Source organism: Suncus etruscus, chromosome 5 (assembly GCF_024139225.1).
Source record: "Suncus etruscus isolate mSunEtr1 chromosome 5, mSunEtr1.pri.cur, whole genome shotgun sequence".
Classification (NCBI taxonomy): Eukaryota; Metazoa; Chordata; class Mammalia; order Eulipotyphla; family Soricidae; genus Suncus; species Suncus etruscus.
This window is the reverse complement of record NC_064852.1, coordinates 97,778,628-97,797,865: the sequence shown is the minus strand read 5'-3', so window position 1 is coordinate 97,797,865 and position 19,238 is coordinate 97,778,628. Positions and strand designations below refer to the sequence as shown.

Below are 19,238 nucleotides of genomic sequence, written 5' to 3'. Positions count from 1 at the left end.
GAGGTTGAAAGCCTCTAGAAGGACTCCGCCCATTTTCAGCATATTTGACTTTTTTTTCTTTTCTTATTTTGTACCCTAATCTATTGTTTTTCTTTCCTCAAACAAAACCACATAACTCAATTTATCTAGCTCCGCCTCTTAAATAGAGGGGAAACAAGAAAGGGTAATAGGACCAAACAGATATATGATCACTAATAGTAAGCTAGACAATGTTAATATGTACCTAAAATACTACTGTGAAATATATGTAAGCCATTATGATAAAAAATGTGTTTTAATCATAAAAAAGAATATATATTTATATATATCCTTACATATTGTATAAAGAATATTTGTATATTCTTTTCTTTGTGTGTTTGTGTGGTGTGGGGTGTGTGTGTGTGTGTGTGTGTGTGTGTGTGTGTGTGTGTGTGTGTGTGTGGTTTTTGGGCCAGACCTGGTGACACTCAGGGGTTACTCCTGGCTGTGCACTCAGAAATCCTCCTGGCTTGGGGGACCATATGGCACACTGGGGGATTGAACCGTGGTCCATCCTAGGTCAGTGCCACGCAAGACAAATGCCCTACCACTGTGCTATCACTCTGGCCCCTCAATGCCAATATTTAAAAAAATATTATGTGTCTAAAAGCTGTCCAAAATATGAATGTTATGGTCTTTGTTCTATCACTCATGGATGATTTTCAAATGCCTCTTTTCTATCCTCTTTGTGAATGACAGGTAACCTACAGCACCTGCTTATGTGTCTTTGGGGTTAAAAATGTCTGAGGAGGAGCCAGAGAAATCAATGAACTGAGCTCATGAAAAGTATGCTTTTCATGTAAAAGGCCAAAGTTCAATCCCTGTTATTGCATAGTCCTAGAGCATAGGGCTGGGAGCGCAGGAGGGAGGGAGGAAAAAAAGAAGGGAGGAAGGGGAGGAGGGAGGAATATAAAACTTGGAAAAGTGCACGAGTTGAATTAATCCAAAAGGAGAATAAAAAATACATACACTAGGTCACATTTTTTCCTGCAAATCTTGCCCTCCCATCCACAGCAGCTTGGATACAACAGCATCAAGACGTACATAGTAGTTTGCTTCAGCTTCCGCCTGAGCTGTCATTGCTTAATGGGAGCTTCAGTTTTGCATGCTAACTGGCTAATCGTGTTTCCATTTTCTAGAGCATCCTGGAGCTGGAGAAGGAAAGGATTCAATTATTATGTAATAACTTGCACCAATACTCCCAAAATGTTTCTATTTTTGGCCAAACCCTGAACACAGTGAGTAGGAAGCATATTTCCCTTTCTGTCAAGCATGTTACGGCAGAAAACATGTCTTCATCAACCTTGTTCTGTTTCCCTTGGCATTGCAGTGCCATGCACAGATTCACTGTGCCATCAGCAAGATAGATGTTGAAAAAGATATCCAAGAGCTAATGGAAGAAAAGGCAGTTTCATCGATAGAAAATAAATCAGTTTTTCTGCTAACTGATTACTTTGTAAGTATGGAATGAAAGAAAATTCCATTAGGGGAAACTTTAGTCATGATCTAAGTAATCATGTTGAAAACAAACATGGAATGCAACTATAAAGGGGACTTTGTGTTTTATGAATTGACATAATAATTTTTAAACAGTCCATATCTTTGTTTTTAAAATATGTGAATTACAAACTTGGAAATGGAAACATATTTTTGGTATTCTCTGGAAAGAAACGGAGTCAAACAGGATTTTATACTAACACTTTTTAAGCGCAATGATAGGCAGATGTGTTTTATAATCTAAATAGTATCACTGTATGCAAGAATAGTGGTTTATAGCTGTGTTTACACAGCACAAAGCCCCAAGTACTCAAAATTTGTTATTCTGTCGGTATGAATCTAGACATGGTTTGGATTCCTTTGACTCCCAAAGCCATGCTAATAGCTGGATGCCTTTGATTCCCATTAGAAGCTGCAATCAAATGAGTTCAAATCAGCTTTTGCAGAAAGCTAACAACTCTGTTGGGCAATGCCAGTATTCTTAGCTTCCTCACTGAGCTAGTGGCAGCCTCCATCCCTATTTGACTGGAGATATCAGTGTTTCTTTGTTGTATGGGTTTCTTCACAGGCAACTCACATTAGCCTTCTTCCCCCATCCCCAGAACTGGTGGTCCAAGGAAAGAGAGAGTGTCCAAGACAAAAGCATAGTTTTTTTTTTCTTTTTACAAACTTATCTCAAGAGGGGAATCTCATAATATATATTTGTTATAAGTAAGTCAATAAATGAGCCCATACTCACCAGAGAAGTTACACTAAGGCATGAGACCTTGAGGAGGCCATCATTGCTAACATGCTTTAGAGCTAAGATGCTAACATGCCTTTGAAAATTTTGAACCAAGTTATGGAGGCTTATTGGATGAAGTTACTATAAAATAAACAGTTTGTGGTGAAAGTCTAATCACCTTACTTCACTGCACTTATGAAGTAAATTCTTTAATGGAGAAGGTATGCTTCAAAGATGGTGAATTTTGGTCCTAATAATCGTCTTTTAAAAACTTATTGGAAAGCCTGAAGAATAAATTCCTCATAGCTTCTTCCTGAGCCAATTAGTGATTTTTATTAATATTTTATTTTTAATTATGAAAACAAACATGCAAAGAAAGAGGACAAGGTAAAGTCACAGTGGAAGGACAATCATCCGTAAACAGAATCCTCAGTAGTCCCATTGCTGATTTCTTAACTTTGAACTTTCAGCCAAAGAACATTAAGAAAAATAAAACAGAACCCATGTACAATTACTTTGTCCCTCGAGTCCCCAGATTGTAGTACATAATTTTTCTTAGCAGCACACAAAGCAATCTAAAGACATAAAACTTATGTAACTCCTTAAACATTGAAGGCAAAGTACATTTTTTACATTTCCATGCACATACATATTAGTTTAAGTTAACCTCAAAAGTTTAAGTGGGTTGTTTTTCTTAAGGATTAGTCAAAGGAGCACAGTAAAAACAGTGTTAGAGTGGCAATTATTGTTTGCATAGGCCCACTAAAATATGAGGGACATGGAAAAGAAAAGCCTTGGCCTAAATAGAAGGAGACCCTACCCCTGAAGTTTCCTGGCATAAGACCAACTCTAGGCTTCAGGCAAACTAGTTTGTCCAATCCAGGTCATTGTCTGTAGTGCCAATACACTTTTATTTTTCACACAGTCTCTGTTGTTGGCATCATGTTTCTGTATTACAGATCCTGGAATCTGCATATCCTATATTGCAGTTAGGATGGTGCAGAGCGTCCTCTCGTTTCACCTCACAATTAAAGGGCAATGCAGAGAACCCTGTCCTTTAAGCAGGTCGTTGTTGTTGTCAAGTCTTCTTAGTGTTAAGGGAAGTCTCTTTTGAGCAGGTCAATGTCAGAGCAGTGGTAGGGTCTTCCCTGGTAGAGGATTGCTTCCAGGTGTTGTTATAAAAAAATTGGATGTTTCGTAGATAGCTTCCCTGGTTCAGGGGTGAATGGAGGATGCCCATTCATCTGAGGCCTGTGCCAGGTCATTATATGAATGTTCAGGGTGTAAGGTCCCATTGCACTATGAGATTTGTGTGTTCCAATCTCTTAGATAAGAACTGATTTGTATGTATAGTATTTTCCCATTTTAATGTGCCCATGCAAACAAGGAAAAATGCCACGTGGCATTATCGGCACATATGGGGGCCATAAGACCAAGTCCAACAATCCCCATGAAATGGTTCAATCATAAGCATTAAAATGAGGGATTCTTCCACCAAAATTTCTTATTGAACAGCTCACAAAGAGAAGAGAAGATAAAAAGTAGGTAAAATCATCACGGCAAAAGAATATTTAGAAAGAGTCATAGCTGTTAAAGAAAATACACATAAAATATTCAAAAGACATATGTGTCCATTTTATGTCTTTTGAAACAGTTGGGGGTTGATAAATCCAATATACGACTTTGGTGTGTGATTATAACTGTGTAGTACTGAAGTTAATGAGCTTTGTAGGGGTGTGCTAAAGGGCAGAATCTGTTGGGGCAAGAGATCAGTCTTGGTGCCTAACAAATTAAAGAACTGAGGGTAAAGAGGGTTAATTAAGGGAAAGATAACGAATCCTGATTGGGAGATGAGGGAGTAGAAGGGGCTCTGGTGTGGAGGAGGGGAAATATTTCAGAGGGGCTATATACATTGTATAGATGAATTGTTTATGGTTAGGCTTGGCAGTCAGAGAGGACCACTGTATAGGAAGTCACGTCAACATATACACTGATTTTATAGACCTATTTGAATATTATCCTTCAAATCTAGGAAATTCAATTTTTTTCTAGAAACAGTAGAGAATTAAGAATATTTTTGGGTGTTGTTAAAAAGTATATATGTCGCGCGGGCTTTTGAAAATAAATACTAGGAAGAAAAGAACTCCTGAATGGGGTCCAGTATGCATAGGGGAGGAATTTCTCTCCCCCACCCTCCTCCCAGGGCCTGATTTACCAGGCGTAGCCCTGAAGACCACTCTGGCATGGGGGGATCTCAGTCCCCTGGACTAATTGGTCAGCCCAGGGGGCCTATGGCTAGCTGTCCTGCCCAGAGCCCCCAACATAACAGCTGAAGAGAAACAGAAGAACTGGCATGTGGAATCTTCTGGGTGCAGCCCCTGCCTCTGTAGTTTGTGGATGCATAAGAGAGAAATTTCTCTCCCCCACTTCCCCAGGGCCTGATTTATCAGGTGTGGTCCTGAAGACCACTCTGGCATGGGGGGATCTCACTACCCTGGACTAATTGGTCAGCCCAGGGGGCCCAGAGCCCCCAACATACCAGCTGAAGAGAAACAGAAGAACTGGCATGTGGAATCTTCTGGGTGCAGCCCCTGCCTCTGTAGTTTGTGGATGCATAGGGGAGAAATTTTTCTCCCCCACCCTCCCCCCAGGGCCCAATTTACCAGTCCTGAAGACCACTTTGGTGTGGGAATCTCAGTCCCCTGGACTAATCGGTCAGCCCAGGGTGCCTATGGCTAGCTGTCCTGCCCAGAGCCCCCAACATACCAGCTGAAGAGAAACAGAAGAACTGACATGTGGAATCTTCTGCCATCTAGTGATTTTATTCAGACCTTCATAGTTTAGATTATGATGCTCCTTCCTCTTTGCATAGACTTAGTACACAATTTGTGTTCTATGGGATTAGCAGTGTAACCAATAAAAGTTCACAGGTGGAGATTGGGGAGACGAAGCAGTTTGACCTGACTCAATTATGGCGTCTAACTAGATTCCCCTTCCTCACCCTCCAAACAACAGAATGTTGTCAACTGTTTTTTTTTTTAATTTCATTTTTGCAAAAGCCCTCTATTTATTTATTTTGCTGTACAAAAGCATCTTAATCAATATATTCCCAATTATCTTCTTAATTAGTCTTCTTTTTCTTAGGGTCCAGTGCACAAAAACTTCTCAACATTCTTCTTACCTACCTAAAAAAAATTACTTTAATAATTTGACCCAAACTACTCAATTTTTTCCGTTGTTTGTTCAAGCACCTGTTCCGTTTATTGCTCCTAACAATTTTTCCTCATATTCCTCATATAGTTCTTCACTTGTGCTCTTTCTTCTGCCTGCAGTAATCTTTGCCTTCCTCCCACTTGGCAAATGAAAAAAAAAATCGTTGTTAAGTTTTCAATTCTCTTTGAAGCTTTTGTTCTACCCTTGCTCTTGTTAAGCTAGATGATGTCTGCACTATAGAGAAATGAAAGAAGCATGGCCTTGATTTACTAATTTATTAATACTGTGTATGCTTTTAGGGCCTAAATAAATTATAAGCCCATTCTTGGAAGAGTATGTGTACTTGTTTTAATTCATTTTTTCCAAATAGTCAACCAACCCAAAGCCTAACAAACAGTTGTTCACTTCTGAGGCAGTCCAGATTCAAAACATACAAGTGCTCTGTGTCCATTAAAGATTAGTCAGTATTCAACACTTAAATTTTATTGAGAAACAATGAAAAAACTATACAGTAAGTCTCATCCACCAAGAGAAATTTTTTTATTAGAGTGTTCAACTATGTACTTAACAAGCTGTGAACAATGAAGTATTTTCTTATTTAAAAAAGCATTTGTAAAATGACATATGTCAAAAAAGTTATTTGACATTTTTTAACTTGTTTTTGTCCATCAAGTTAAAATTAGTCAATGAAAGTTTTGAAGCAATGTGCCATGGCAAGTCTGAAATTGTCAACATCCTGATTTTTTTTCCAAAGGAAGAAGATCTTAACAATACCATGACTACAGAGCGACAACAGTCTTCCATAAAATCAAAACTGCTGAGATTACAAAGTGACATTGAGAAAGTCTTACGAGACCAGGAAGGTGCGTGGTTATCTCTGTAAATGGCCCTAGAAAGGGGGCAGCATTCTGCATAGAGGTTAGTGATTCTGCTTTTACTGGGGGTGGGGGGGTGGGGGAAGGGCTCTTCTCATTTAAATAATCATCTGCTGAACCTATTGTGAGAATAAAGAAAAATACAATAGAAGAAGAAAATAAACATTTGAAATTATGTAACATTTTGGTCTATTTATGATCCTTGTATAAGGATTCTATCTTTACCAGAAATGTAGCATTTTTATTGTACATTGAAATTGGCATAAATGAGTGACAGTTGTTTTGGTTTTAAATCTGTGCACAGGGCTTCTGGTTCTCCTTCTCCCTCCATATCTCTCTGTCTGTCTGTATGTCTCTGTCTTTCTCTTCTGCGCTTAGGGATCACTCCAGGGATCCTGGCAGTACTTAGAGATCATATATGGTGCTGGGAATTGAACCCAGATTGGCTGTGTACAAGCACTATTAATCTGCCCCCTTGTTTGTTTCTTTTAAATCTAATTTATCTAAATAATTATGTTAGGTTACTGTAAATGAGGCAGCCCTAAAGCAATACAGATAGTAAAAAACGACTCCACACAGAGGATTCTGACTTACTTTGTGTGCATCTATGATTTATTACAGATGTAATACTTGATGGAAAATCCCAGAGAATATAATACTTAGAGCTGTACTACTTAAAGCTAACACATGGTTCCTAACACATGGAGAACCTGATCAATGTTGGTGATACACCATGGAAAGAGTCAAGAAAGGATTCAAAATCCTATCTTGAAAAGTTACATTATTTTGTTTGTTTGTTTGTTTTTGTTTGGGGGGTCACACCTGGCAGAGCTCAGGGGTTGCTCCTGACTCTATGCTCAGAAATCACTCCTGGCAGGCTTGGGGACTATATGGGATGCAGGAATTCGAACCACCATCCTTCTGCATGCAAGGCAAACACTCTACCTCTATGTTATCTCTCCAGCCCCGAAAAATTACATTCTTTATATGTATATCACTTTGCAAAGCAGCATTTCACCTGTTTCATTCAAAGGAGTCAAGTTGAATTAAGATTTTATGCAGAAACAACTAGCAGCCATATAAGAACTTCTAGCCTCAGTCTTCTTCTGAATGTGATCTTTTCAAAGGTGGTCTCTCTGGGTTGGAATTAATGGTGACCAGGGACATGGTTTCATTTGCAGGTCTGGAACAAATGCTGAAAGCCTACTCTAGTAACAACTTCTTCTCAGATGCAGACAGCCAGAAAATCACAGCAGCTTTAATGGATGAGGTAAATATTTGCCAAGTTCAGTTTCTTCCATTGAATGATGAGTTATTTTTAGAATGCTGGTTTTCTGGCCCATTTGATGACCTCTGTTTGCCTTTCCTTCTTCATGACATAGAACAATTTTAGTCAGAGATATTGTAGGCCAGTTCCTTGACAGGAAGACAGAGATTTGGAAAAATCCAAGTTCTTAAAAGTATTTGCTTTAGTATCTTTGGAAAAAAACTGAACCTTAAGTAAAGATATCTATAATAGAATAATTCCTTCAGGATCCAGAAACCATATGCACTTTGACCCAGAATCTAGTGTTTACATTTTTCCCCTGGAGTAGAGAATTGCCCCCAACCCTGCTCTTCCACATGAAAATCAAGCACTCTTTAGCTATGTTCCATCTCCAGAAATGGTCTACTTCCTGAAACAACTGTATTTGTATCCAGTGCCACTATTTCCCAAGAACCTCCACCAACTTAGATTTCTCATCTTAAAAATGGAGATATAATGCAACTCAAATTGCTTTTATGAAGTTGACATATTTAGCAAATAGTAATGTAGAGCAGGGCTGAACACTGATGGTCACTAAAAGGAGACTTTTCTCTGTCCATCCTCATATTAGGTTCTTCTGTGAATTAGAGAAAGGAAGAAGTTCCTGCTTAGAAGGAAGAGGGAATTTGGGTGAAAGGCAAAAGCCTCAAATGAAATGGAGCATCTTGGGAGCTGAGGGAGGAGCAGAGAAAGCAGGCAGAGTTATCTCTAAGTCTTTTTAACTAGAGCCTGAACACTAGGACACCCACTTCTCTCCTCCTTACTTTACTCCTTCCCCCTACACACACACACACACACACACACACACACACACACACACACACACACACACACACCCTTTAGTCTGACTTTGGGTAGAAATGATGGACAAGGTAGTTACTTACTTTGGAGGAACCCACATTAAAAGAAAGTTAACAAATGACGATGCATTTGATATGGGAATAAAAGGAGCTGATGTTCATATACTGGGTGTCCTAGATAAAGGTTTTATGCTATGATTAGGATAAAAGGAAGTTGACTGAAATTAATCTGATAAAAATTTGGGGATAGGCTTTTTAATGGCACCTTTCTTAAAGGATCCAGGAAACAAGATTAGATTTATTTTTTCTTTATTTTGTTTTTGGGGTCACACTCAGTGGTGCTCAGGGGTTACTTCTGGCTCTGCATTCAGAAATCACTCATGGCAGACCTGGTGATTATATGTAATGCCAGAGATCAAGACCTGGGTTGGCTGCATGCAAAATAAATGCCCTCCCAAATGCTGTGTCATTGCTCCAGCCTAAGACTAGATTTCTTGACTTTGCATGCTATTATTTTTCCTGAGAAAGTAGCTACCTTTTAGTTCTGCCAAAAGATCATTTCAAAACTTCCTCAGTGAAAGCAGATAGGTACAGTTAGGTATAGTGTATCTTTATATTTTATTTTTCAGCAAAGGCATCATTAAGGGGTGGGTTTTGTGGTATAGCCTAACCCATAATTCTTGCAAAAAGCAAGCTAGACACAGAGGGGACTACTTATACTAGCAGAGTATATATATGGGGGCAAAGGAAGGGGATATGGGATGCATGCTGGGAACAGGGTTGGTGGGAGGACAACATTGGTGGTGGGAGTGCCCTGATTCAATGTCACTATGTACCTAGAGTGTTACTGTGAAATATTTGTAATTCACTTTGGAAGGAATAAAAATTATTATAAAAATAAAGAGAAAATATATCATTACTAAAAAAAATAAGGAAGGTCAGGATGTTTTTTTTTTTTTTTTTTTGAATCGGAGGTATCTAACAGACTTGCAATGACACATGATGGCAATTTTTAGGAAGCTTTACAATAGACTATAGGACATTTTCTCTCACAAAACAAAAATGTTTTATTAACAAATGCAAGTAAAATCAACCAAAAAAAGTCAAAATAGAGCATTATACGGAGTTAAGGAACATATTTATTTTGTGATTGTTCTGGCATTGAATTTTGTTACTGTCATTAGCAACAAACACGTGTATGGGGTCATTGGAGTACAGAGCTTACCGAACTCTTAGAGTGGGGGTGCAATATGGAAAAGGATTTGATTCCCAAACTCATGTTATCTGTGGAAGGTGCAAATATGAATTCTTAAATAATAGATGCCAAATTCTCATGAAAACTCTATAATCATATTTGCATCAGGGTGGTAATAAGCTCATATCACTGGCAGATTTTGTGTTATCAGGGAAGATTTCTTGCAGGAGGTAACAATTTCGCGTTATCTCTTGATACTTGAAGTGCCATATTTGAAACTTTTAATGTTGGTAGGTCAACCATGTTCTTTGAGAAATTTATTCAGAAATTGGAAGTACTTTAAATGAAATTGTCTTCATATAATGTATAGGGTGCCACATGAAGAGAAAAAGAATTATTCTGTGAAACTGTCACATGCAGCTGAGGTTTTAATGGTGAAGATATGGTTCTGGTTTTGTCTTAGATAAATCCCATACAGTGTATTGGTCCCAGTATGAGAGTCTTATCTCATTGATTGGAGGTGTTGGGTGTTGGACTGTGATCCCCTGAAGGGGGATGATAGAGTTAGGAATCTTCATTTTGAAGAAGTAGAAAGGAAGAGGTAACTGAGAAAGAAACTGGAGAAGTAGGCCCCTTCTATGTTTGGACACTAACGAGTTACCTTGACTCAATAGTCTGAGAAACTATTATGTTTATAGTTTAAGATCTAGTTGAGATGAGGAAAAGACTGGAAGTATATTTTGGGTTTAATTACTTATTCGCAAATATCTAAAAATCTAAAGTATGTTTCGAGTTTGCAGAAGTGTTAGAAAAACTATCTAATAGAAAACCCCATCTTTCAGGAAGAGCATTGGCAATCAAAGATAAAATAATTCTACCTTTAGTCATTTTAATTCTTGTGATGTTAATTCAGTGCTCATAATATTGAACCTTATGGCTCATTGCCTTTCTTCATGACCAGCTGAAAATAAAACTTTTACAGTCAACCCATACCTTTCTCATTCCTCAGCAAAAAAACAGGGTAAAACTATTGATTGCCACAAAAGACTCACAAATGTCAACATTTCCTGCTCACAAGTGTCTAGATAGGACATTCTCAACAGCTAAAGTTTTGTATGGGCTGCTTAAATTAGTTCATTTTTCTTCTTATTCAGCTTTTTCCGTGTATGTGTAAATACAAGTTGAACTAACTTTTCTGAACTGCTTATCATCATGAATGTTGTCCTAATCACCTGTCCTGTTGTGCCTCATTTTCTAAAAATGATATCTCCACAGACCAATCTGAAACTAGACCTTTTGCAAGCAAATTCTTATAAACTGTCATTAGTGTTAGCTGAACTAGAGCACAGACCCAAACCGAGCCATTCCTGTAGTACCCGCATCTTCAAGTGGAAAGAAAAGGTAAGGAAACTATGACAAAGGTGTTAACTTTTCTACCAGGCTTGTTGGGTAGTCTGGCTTAAAAGAGCATCAGGATCAAAATCTGTTATGAATTATATATGCCTGTGTCCCAAACTTAAAATTGCAGAATGTTAAGATGAGTCATTTTTACCTTTTGAGCAAGGCACAATTAAATATTTATTATATTTATTAATTGCTAAAAACATAGTGTGGGGTCCTTCTCTTCTTTTTTTTTTTTTCCTTCTCTTCTTATACCTTAACTTTATCTTAGTAAAATAAACCTTACATGAATTGAAATGTTATTAAATGCTTCTAGTAATTTACATTTATTACAATTTTATAAAATTTTAAATTAAATAAAAGCTTAAAATTATGAGGTCTGAGAGATAGTACAATGGATAGGGTGCTTATCTTGCATACAACTAACAAAGGTTCAATCCCCAGCACCCTAGATGGATTTTTGAGCCCTACACCAGAAGTAAACCATGAGTACTATTGGCTGTGGCCCCAAATGGAAAAATAATTTAAATTAAAATTAAGCTATTTAAAATAAAATATTTTACTGTATTTTAATTAAAATGATATTTTGTTAAATTCTATTGAAATTGTAGTATTCAAACAGGTGACCTTTTGTGATATTCATTCATCTCGTTCACTTACTATGGCATATGTACAATTTAAAAAACTCTCTCATATAGTTTTCTCTAACTTGGACCCTCTAAGAGATAATGAGGAGTTCATGAGTTATAAGTGGCTTCTTGTTTCCCTTTCAGAATCAGAAGGTGGTGAGCTGTAACCTTCTCACAATTTCTGTGGAAAAAGATCTAAGAACTCTAAAATAGTCTCAATCATTATAAAATTGTCATGATAAGTTCACTTGCATCAAAGCCAGTTAAAGCTGAAATTATAGAAATAATTCTGTGTTGTTATTTGGCTTAGAGGTGCAGGACAGTCTGGCAAATTTAGATATAATTCAGTAATTGTCTATTTAAAAAATTTAGACTTCAGAGGCAGAACATTTCTTTCTACTAGTTAGAAGCATATTGCATAGTTTACTTTTACCCTTTCTCCCCAAATTGAAACACAAATGTTCTAAGAAAATAAATTTCCTAAGTAATTACAGGATAGTTATTTTACATGAATACATATGGTGACTGTTGTTTTAAATGACATTATTTTTTTTTAACTGAACAGCAACAGACACATAGCTATTTAAAACTCTCGAGGCCTTTTTTGATGAAGAGACTGGAAAATGTTGTGAGGAGAGCATCTTCTGATGGGCAAAGCAACCCATGTTCTTCTGCTTCCGGTAATCCTCTTCCCAAAATAACTCTGCATTGGAATCCTATGGGGGAAAAACACTTCGCTCCATTTGCATTTTAGTTTAGAGGCATGTTGACATGAGTTTCAAAGAAAATTACATTTTAATTAAACTGATATATTAAACTTTCAGTTTTCTCTGAAAATGTAATGCAGAGATGAAAAATTCAAGAGGAGTGAAGGGTTGGGAAGATTGTTTAATATTGTGAAAAGATACTTCATATTGACTAGCGTCCACAGGTGTCTGAGTCATGTGTCCATCCACCCCAATTGCCATTCACTTTGCAATATGAACACAAAAACATCATTCTCTCATTGTTATTTTGCATAGTAGGTAACACAGTTTTTTTTGTTTGGTTTGGTTTGGTTTTTGGTTTTTGGGCCACACCCGGCGATGCTCAGGGATTACTCCTGGCTATCTGCTCAGAAATAGCTCCTGGCAGGTACGGGGGGACCATATGGGACACAGGGATTCGAACCAACCACCTTAGGTTCTGGGTCGGTTGCTTGCAAGGCAAACTCCGCTGTGCTATCTCTCTGGCCCCAGGGTTTTGTTTGTTTGTTTGTTTGGTTGGTTGGTTGGTTGGTTTAGTTTTGTGGTTTTTGGGGGGGAAGGGGTCACACCGGCAGGGGTTTTTTTTGTTTGTTTGTTTGGTTTGGTTTTGTGTTTTTTTTTGGGGGGGGGAAGGGGTCACACCTGGCAGTGCTCAGGGGTTACTCCTGGATCTATGCTCAGAAATTGCTCCTGGCAGGCTCAGGGGACCATATGGGATGCGGGGATTTGAACCACCGTCCTTCTGCATGCAAGGCAAATGCCCTACCTCATGCTACATCTCAAGCCCCAGTAGGTAGCATAGTTTTAAGTATAATAGTTTAATGAGCAATTAAAAATTGCTGTAAATCTAAATATGTTATATAAAAGCTTCACAATGCATCATCTAAAAAACTGTTCTAAAAGTAGCCAGCCAGGATTGTTGGTAAGAAACATGTATCTTATCTATACCTGGAGGACAGCAGTGATGTATTTTTTTTCTCAGCCGTGAGTTATATATTCAAAGCGGACCACAGATAAAAATCATGTAAATGAAGGCCATGAAACAAGAGTTGGAAGGCAACTGGTAGGGGATCCACAAGAATGAAACAAGGTCAGAAAGTGGCCACTCAGAAAAATACTGGAAAACACTGGTCTAGCCTATTGGACCACTCTCATATTATGTGGTCAATCATGCAGAGTAATCTTTTGAGTGTATTTTAGGTTACCATCTTTATTGTGAACATAATATTTCCTCAAGTCATTATTTGCTCCACAGTGGTGGTTTTATGTACATATGATTATATTATATATAATAGTCCACAGGCATAGTAGCTATAATGGTTATTGAATCAAGATAAGTAGACAGGTAAAATTTCTTTTGAAAATATTGCAGTATATTTCAGTTCTGCTGTTAAATAACTATAGAACATCTCCCTTTATTCTTATTGTCTACTGACAGTGTTAATAATTACAATTTAATTCAACTTTCAGTCTCCAGCATGGTTCAGCTTGGCAATGGTCTTTGCAAAGCTTTATATTCATTTCAAGCCAGACAAGATGATGAATTGAATTTAAATAAAGGTAAGGATCATTCTCAAATAGTTTAATTGCCTTCCTACATTGTGATCCTTAGTGTACCTAGTGTGATAGCCTTAAAGATCACTATCATGTTAGCTTAAGTGTACAATCAGCTTTCTTAAAAACAAAAGTACAATATAAAGCTTATATCATAAAAATAAGTTATTTGCATTCACAATGTATCAGTCACAATATACAAAGATATCATCCAATTTAATCTTCATAAAAATACCAAAGTAGGTTTTGTTTTGCTCAGGAGACTGAGGCATGGGAAAGGACTTTGTTGAAAGTCAGTCATGATAATAGCAAAAGATTTGAACCAGAAACAAAAGCAGTTAGTCCCAGTATTACACTAGTATAAAATGCCAGTCTTGAATGCCAGTGGAAACTCAGCCCATCTATTTTATTTTATTTTATTTTTTGGCTTTTGGGTCACATCTAGTGATGCTCAGGGCTTAGTAGAACTCAGGGGACAATTTGGGGTGCTGGGATCAAACTTGGTTTGGCTGTGTAAAAGGCAAACACCTTGTCTACTATATCTACTATATATCTACTATATCTACTATATCTACTATATATCTATATATATCTACTATATATCTATATATATACTTTATCTACTATATATCTACTATATATCTACTATATCTACTATATCTACTATAATCTGCCCCAATTCCTAATCTTAATTTTTTTTGAAAGTTGACGTGTAAGGTGTCAGAGATATAGTACAGTGGATAAGTCACTGGCACACAGCCAACATGAAAGAAAGAAAAAAGAAAAAGAAAAAAAGAAGAAAGAGAAAAAGGAAAAGAAGAAAGGAAGGAAGGAATAAAGAAAAAGACTGACATACTGACAGAAAAGTGAAGCTACTTCTGTTCACAGTTTAGAGTAAGAGCAATACAAGTCAAAGAGATCTCAGATTAATGTTTTTTGAATTGTTACTTTAGGAAAGTGTTTTAAAGGACTCAGATCACTTCATTTATATCTTTTTATCAGGCAAGGATATTATGACTTTTATCAGGCAAAGATACTATGTAATGGAATATGTAGATCGTGATATTATTACAAAAAATGTCATCAGACTCAACTCTCTTTGTATGTTCAATTAGCAACTCCATTCTGATGTTAAAACTAAGGCATAAGGTTTGAAATGAAAAGGCAGTGAGAGTTGTGTTATAGGAGACACAACTTTAAGAGATGGTGCCCCAGGGTCAATGGAAATTCATGATAAATTTTGCAGCCTATGACAGGGAAACCACATACTTCCTGTGGTTAGTGGGTTCTTCCTTTTCAGTTTGCTTGTCTTATTTCTCTAGGAAATAGCTTTTCCTGTGGGCTAGAAACAAATAGAACAAACAGAAAGGGAGATAGAAAGTATGTCTTCAGTTGGTATTCATTCATCGCCAATCAGAAATGCTTTTATTTTCAAATTTCATATTCTGGAAGTCACTTTATTACTCATTATGCCATTCTGAAGGGCACCTTAGGATAAAAAAACAAATGAAATGTGTTTTCACTTTCCATATGAATAAAATACATATTTCTCAGATGTTGGTTCTTTTTTTGTTATTTTTATTACTCCTGCACTTCTGCACTTGAGTTATATAATCCCACAGGAAATTGATCATCTTGTTTGTTTTCAGTTGTCTGTGATTGCAACATCTACTTACATTTTCTTTCATAAATGGCTCTTTCATGTGAAAGGATACTGGTGGATTAGGGGACCTGGCAATAACACAGTGAATTATTTGTCTGAATTCCTAACAGTAGATTATGTTAATATACTAACCTAAGAGAATGAAATGGATTGAGACTTAAAATGAGATTGATTTCCTACAAAAGTAAATTGTGTTTTGTGACTAAGAAGGATAGAAAGGGAGTTATCAATATCCTTAAACCTTAGAAACAAATATCTGGGAAATAGAAAAAAAAAGGCTGAAAAATTACCTCAGAATAATGCTAAAAAGAAACTTGCTCTTAGATCCTGGAGGAAGTGAATGTTTTCACTTTGACATGCAGGCAGCAGTCAGAGAAAAAGGACTTTGCCAAGTGGGTTTTAAGCCAAAGGATCTGTGATATCAGATTTAGCTTTTAGGTTATAAATATCAGAACAGTGGAGTTTTTTGTTCCTTAGAAAGAAAATCCAGACGTTTCTTAGAAATTATATTTATTTGAATCACTTTTTTAAAATGTGGTATTAAAATGGTATTTATGAAAATCATCTAAATTGTTGAATGGAAAGCTGTGAGTTGAAACATAACTGTGAAGCTGGTACAATCCAGCTACTGAAAGATACACCTCAATCTAAAGAAAAGTCTGACAGCTGACATACAATGGTAAACTTTCCAAATTTTCATAGCCATCAGCACTTGAAATCAACACCAGGGGAAATTTGATGATTACACACCCATTATACTTAACCTGGTCAGATGATATGAGAGGGACATATGACTGACCACAATTCTTGGGTTGGTTTCGGGGTCTTACTCAGAGTGCTGAGGGCTCACTCCAGGAGATCAAGTGTGCAGAGATCAAACCCAGGCCAGAGATTTAAGCTATTTCTCCAGTCCATAATACTGTTTTTAATTAGTATTTTATGATGCAAGTTGATTATGCATGATCTTGTTCTTTCTCTTTTACTCTACGTAGTGCCTGCTTTACATCACTAAAATTAACTTCACCTAAATTAAATCAGATGCATGCCAAGTAACTTTGTTTAAAAACTCTAGGATGGCCTTACCTGTTCTGCTCAGGCTTGTTTCTGATCTTAAAGACCCATTTAATCAAATATTCATTTTTTACAGGGGACATTGTAACTATATACAAGAAAAAAGATGAAGGATGGTGGTTTGGATCTTTAAACGGAAAGAAAGGCCATTTTCCAGCTGCATATGTGGAAGAGCTTCCTTCAGATGCTAGGAATGCCACAGCACAAGCATCAGGCGAGGTTCCGAGCATGGCTTTACGTTCTCTGTAATTCGTCCTCTGCATAGCAGTGCAACTGAAGAACCGTTCACAAGTTCCCTTCTCAGTGTACTGTGGAGCCCTTCCTGTACGCCACAACACTGAACTCACAATGATTTGACTGAAATAGAGAAGAGCAGAAAGATGGAGGCCGGAAAGGGCTTAGCAGGAGGTTCTTGGAATTTTCATTTTCTACAAAGCCATAGATATGATGGCTTAATGCAGTTGCTGGTTTTCTAGGGAGGGAGTGAGCAGAGGCAGGAAGAGGAAAAAGGAGAGAGAAGGACTAAGTTTAGGGCAAGTTCAATTCTTTGAAGTATAAAAGTTTTCTGATAGCAAAAACAGTGGTTATATTTAAACATTCTTTTGCTCTGCAATGAATGGTGTGACAACAGGCCACAGTACGTATATGAGATCAAGGAGAGCATAGGAGGTAAGCAATGACAGATGAATTTCCAAAATTAGCTCTTGGCAGAGACAGGTAGGAAAGCTACCAGGGAGATACTCAGGATCAGAGCCAGTAGAAGAAAGGATCAGAAACAGGACAGAAGTAATGTGATTGGATGAAGTCCAGATAAGCAGAGGATCAGAGAAGAATGGGAGTCTGCATGGTACCAATGACACTCAAATCTGTGTAAATCCAAATTCCGAACTGTTAGCGCAGTGAGATCATTAGAACAAAAAATGGCTGAACTGAGAATGGGAGCATAGTAAACAGGAAAGGGCCAGGGAGAATAGGAAGAGTTCAGGAAGGACCCAGAACCTGAAACATTGTGCTCCCCCACCCCCACTACCAACTCCTCTACTTTGAAACTTCATATACCAATCCAGAAACAAGAAACTGTACCTCCCAACTAGGACACTATGAAAGCTACCTTAGTATCTTAGTAGCTTTCTCATGAAAACCTTACATGCAAGTGAACCTACAATTTAGCTGGAGTTTGCTAGAAACTTTTGTCAAAGAAAACAGATTTAAATGGTTTTCTCAAATGCTCTATAAAAGGCTAATGTTGGAAATAAAAGTGGGTGAGGATTTAATTCTCCACAAGTATGAAGAGAAGTGATACAACAGAAAATGAACCCAAGTAGCTGTGATTCAGAAAATAAGCCAAGTAACTACATTCCATGGATTGGAAGGCAATGGTGATGGTCAAAATATCTGGATTTATTTACTTTTTTGCCAAATAGTCCAGCTTATTAAAGGGGCAATTACAATACATTCTCTTATTCTGCTTCCACCTATTTTTTTTTTGTGGTCAAATTTTATACTTTTAAAAATAAATCTTTTAAAGCAAGGTAAATGTATTTTTATGCCCTGCACCATTACATTCTTATAAACATCTCTAACACAGAAACATGTGCCATATTTGAAGAAGGTCAAGTAAAATGTGTTATGAAACATAACTTACAGCCTAAAATAGGTTAGAAGTTTTACTGTCTTCCTTAGTAATATATTCAATGAAGGCTTCTGCATATAGAGAGTATCTGAGTAAAAGGCCATTAGACTTTGGACAGGGATTTGAATTTGTATTTTCTTTTCAGTTTGATTCTTTCCATTAAGCCTTGAAGGAAACAAAATTGTGTAGGAATTGGCTGATGCCTCAACTGTATCATTTGTATAGAGAAAATGATAATAACGGTGGTTAGAACCTGAATCTCCTTAGAAATAATTTTCTCCTAATTTTCTTTTTTTCTTTTTTTTTTTTTTTTGGTTTTTGGGTCATACCCGGCAGTGCTCCGGGGATATTTCTGGCTCCATGCTCAGAAATCGCTCCTGACAGGCTCGGGGGACCATATGGGATGCCGGGATTCGAACCAATGACCTTCTGCCTTACCTCCATGCTATCTCTCCGGCGCCTAATTTTCTCCTAATTTTTATTTAGGCACCTTTTCTCTGCCCCCTTTACTTTCCCTTTTTGGTCCTCTATTCTAGGGTCAAGGGTTTTCCATCATTTGATACTGTCCATTCTCTTATCTTAATTCTCTATGTACCACAGATGAGTGAAGTCATCCAGTATTTGACTTTTTCTTTTTTACTTGAACTAAGTTTCAAAAAAAGAAGCCTTCCTCCTTTTTTTTTAAAGTAAAGCAGTATTCTATTAAAAGAAATTAAGACAAAGAAAGATATTTGAAGGGGGAGTAAGAGAGGAGTAAGTGTTTAAGAAAACATGGGCTTTCCAGAGTGGAAAAAGCTAGCCCTCCCCTCCATTTTTATGTCAGTCTCACTAGGTGAAAATGTTCCAGCTTTGGAAATGTTGTACTGTTTTTTTTTTTCTGCAATTGTTATACTTTTTATATGTTAAGAAATAT

General features: G+C 37.2%; 1 protein-coding gene across 1 annotated transcript in view; it reads left to right on the top strand.

Moving 5' to 3' along the window:
- The window catches only part of NOSTRIN (nitric oxide synthase trafficking), a 71,938-nt gene extending 54,506 nt beyond the window's left edge, over positions 1-17,432 (top strand). The window contains exons 9-16 of the mRNA XM_049773536.1: positions 1,158-1,256; positions 1,349-1,474; positions 6,207-6,315; positions 7,509-7,597; positions 10,904-11,029; positions 12,224-12,338; positions 13,875-13,964; positions 16,769-17,432. Of these exons, the coding sequence (XP_049629493.1) occupies positions 1,158-1,256; positions 1,349-1,474; positions 6,207-6,315; positions 7,509-7,597; positions 10,904-11,029; positions 12,224-12,338; positions 13,875-13,964; positions 16,769-16,941 (927 nt within the window). The 3' untranslated portion in view covers positions 16,942-17,432. The remainder of the gene's footprint in view (positions 1-1,157; positions 1,257-1,348; positions 1,475-6,206; positions 6,316-7,508; positions 7,598-10,903; positions 11,030-12,223; positions 12,339-13,874; positions 13,965-16,768) is intronic.
- The last annotated feature ends 1,806 nt before the right edge of the window (positions 17,433-19,238 follow it).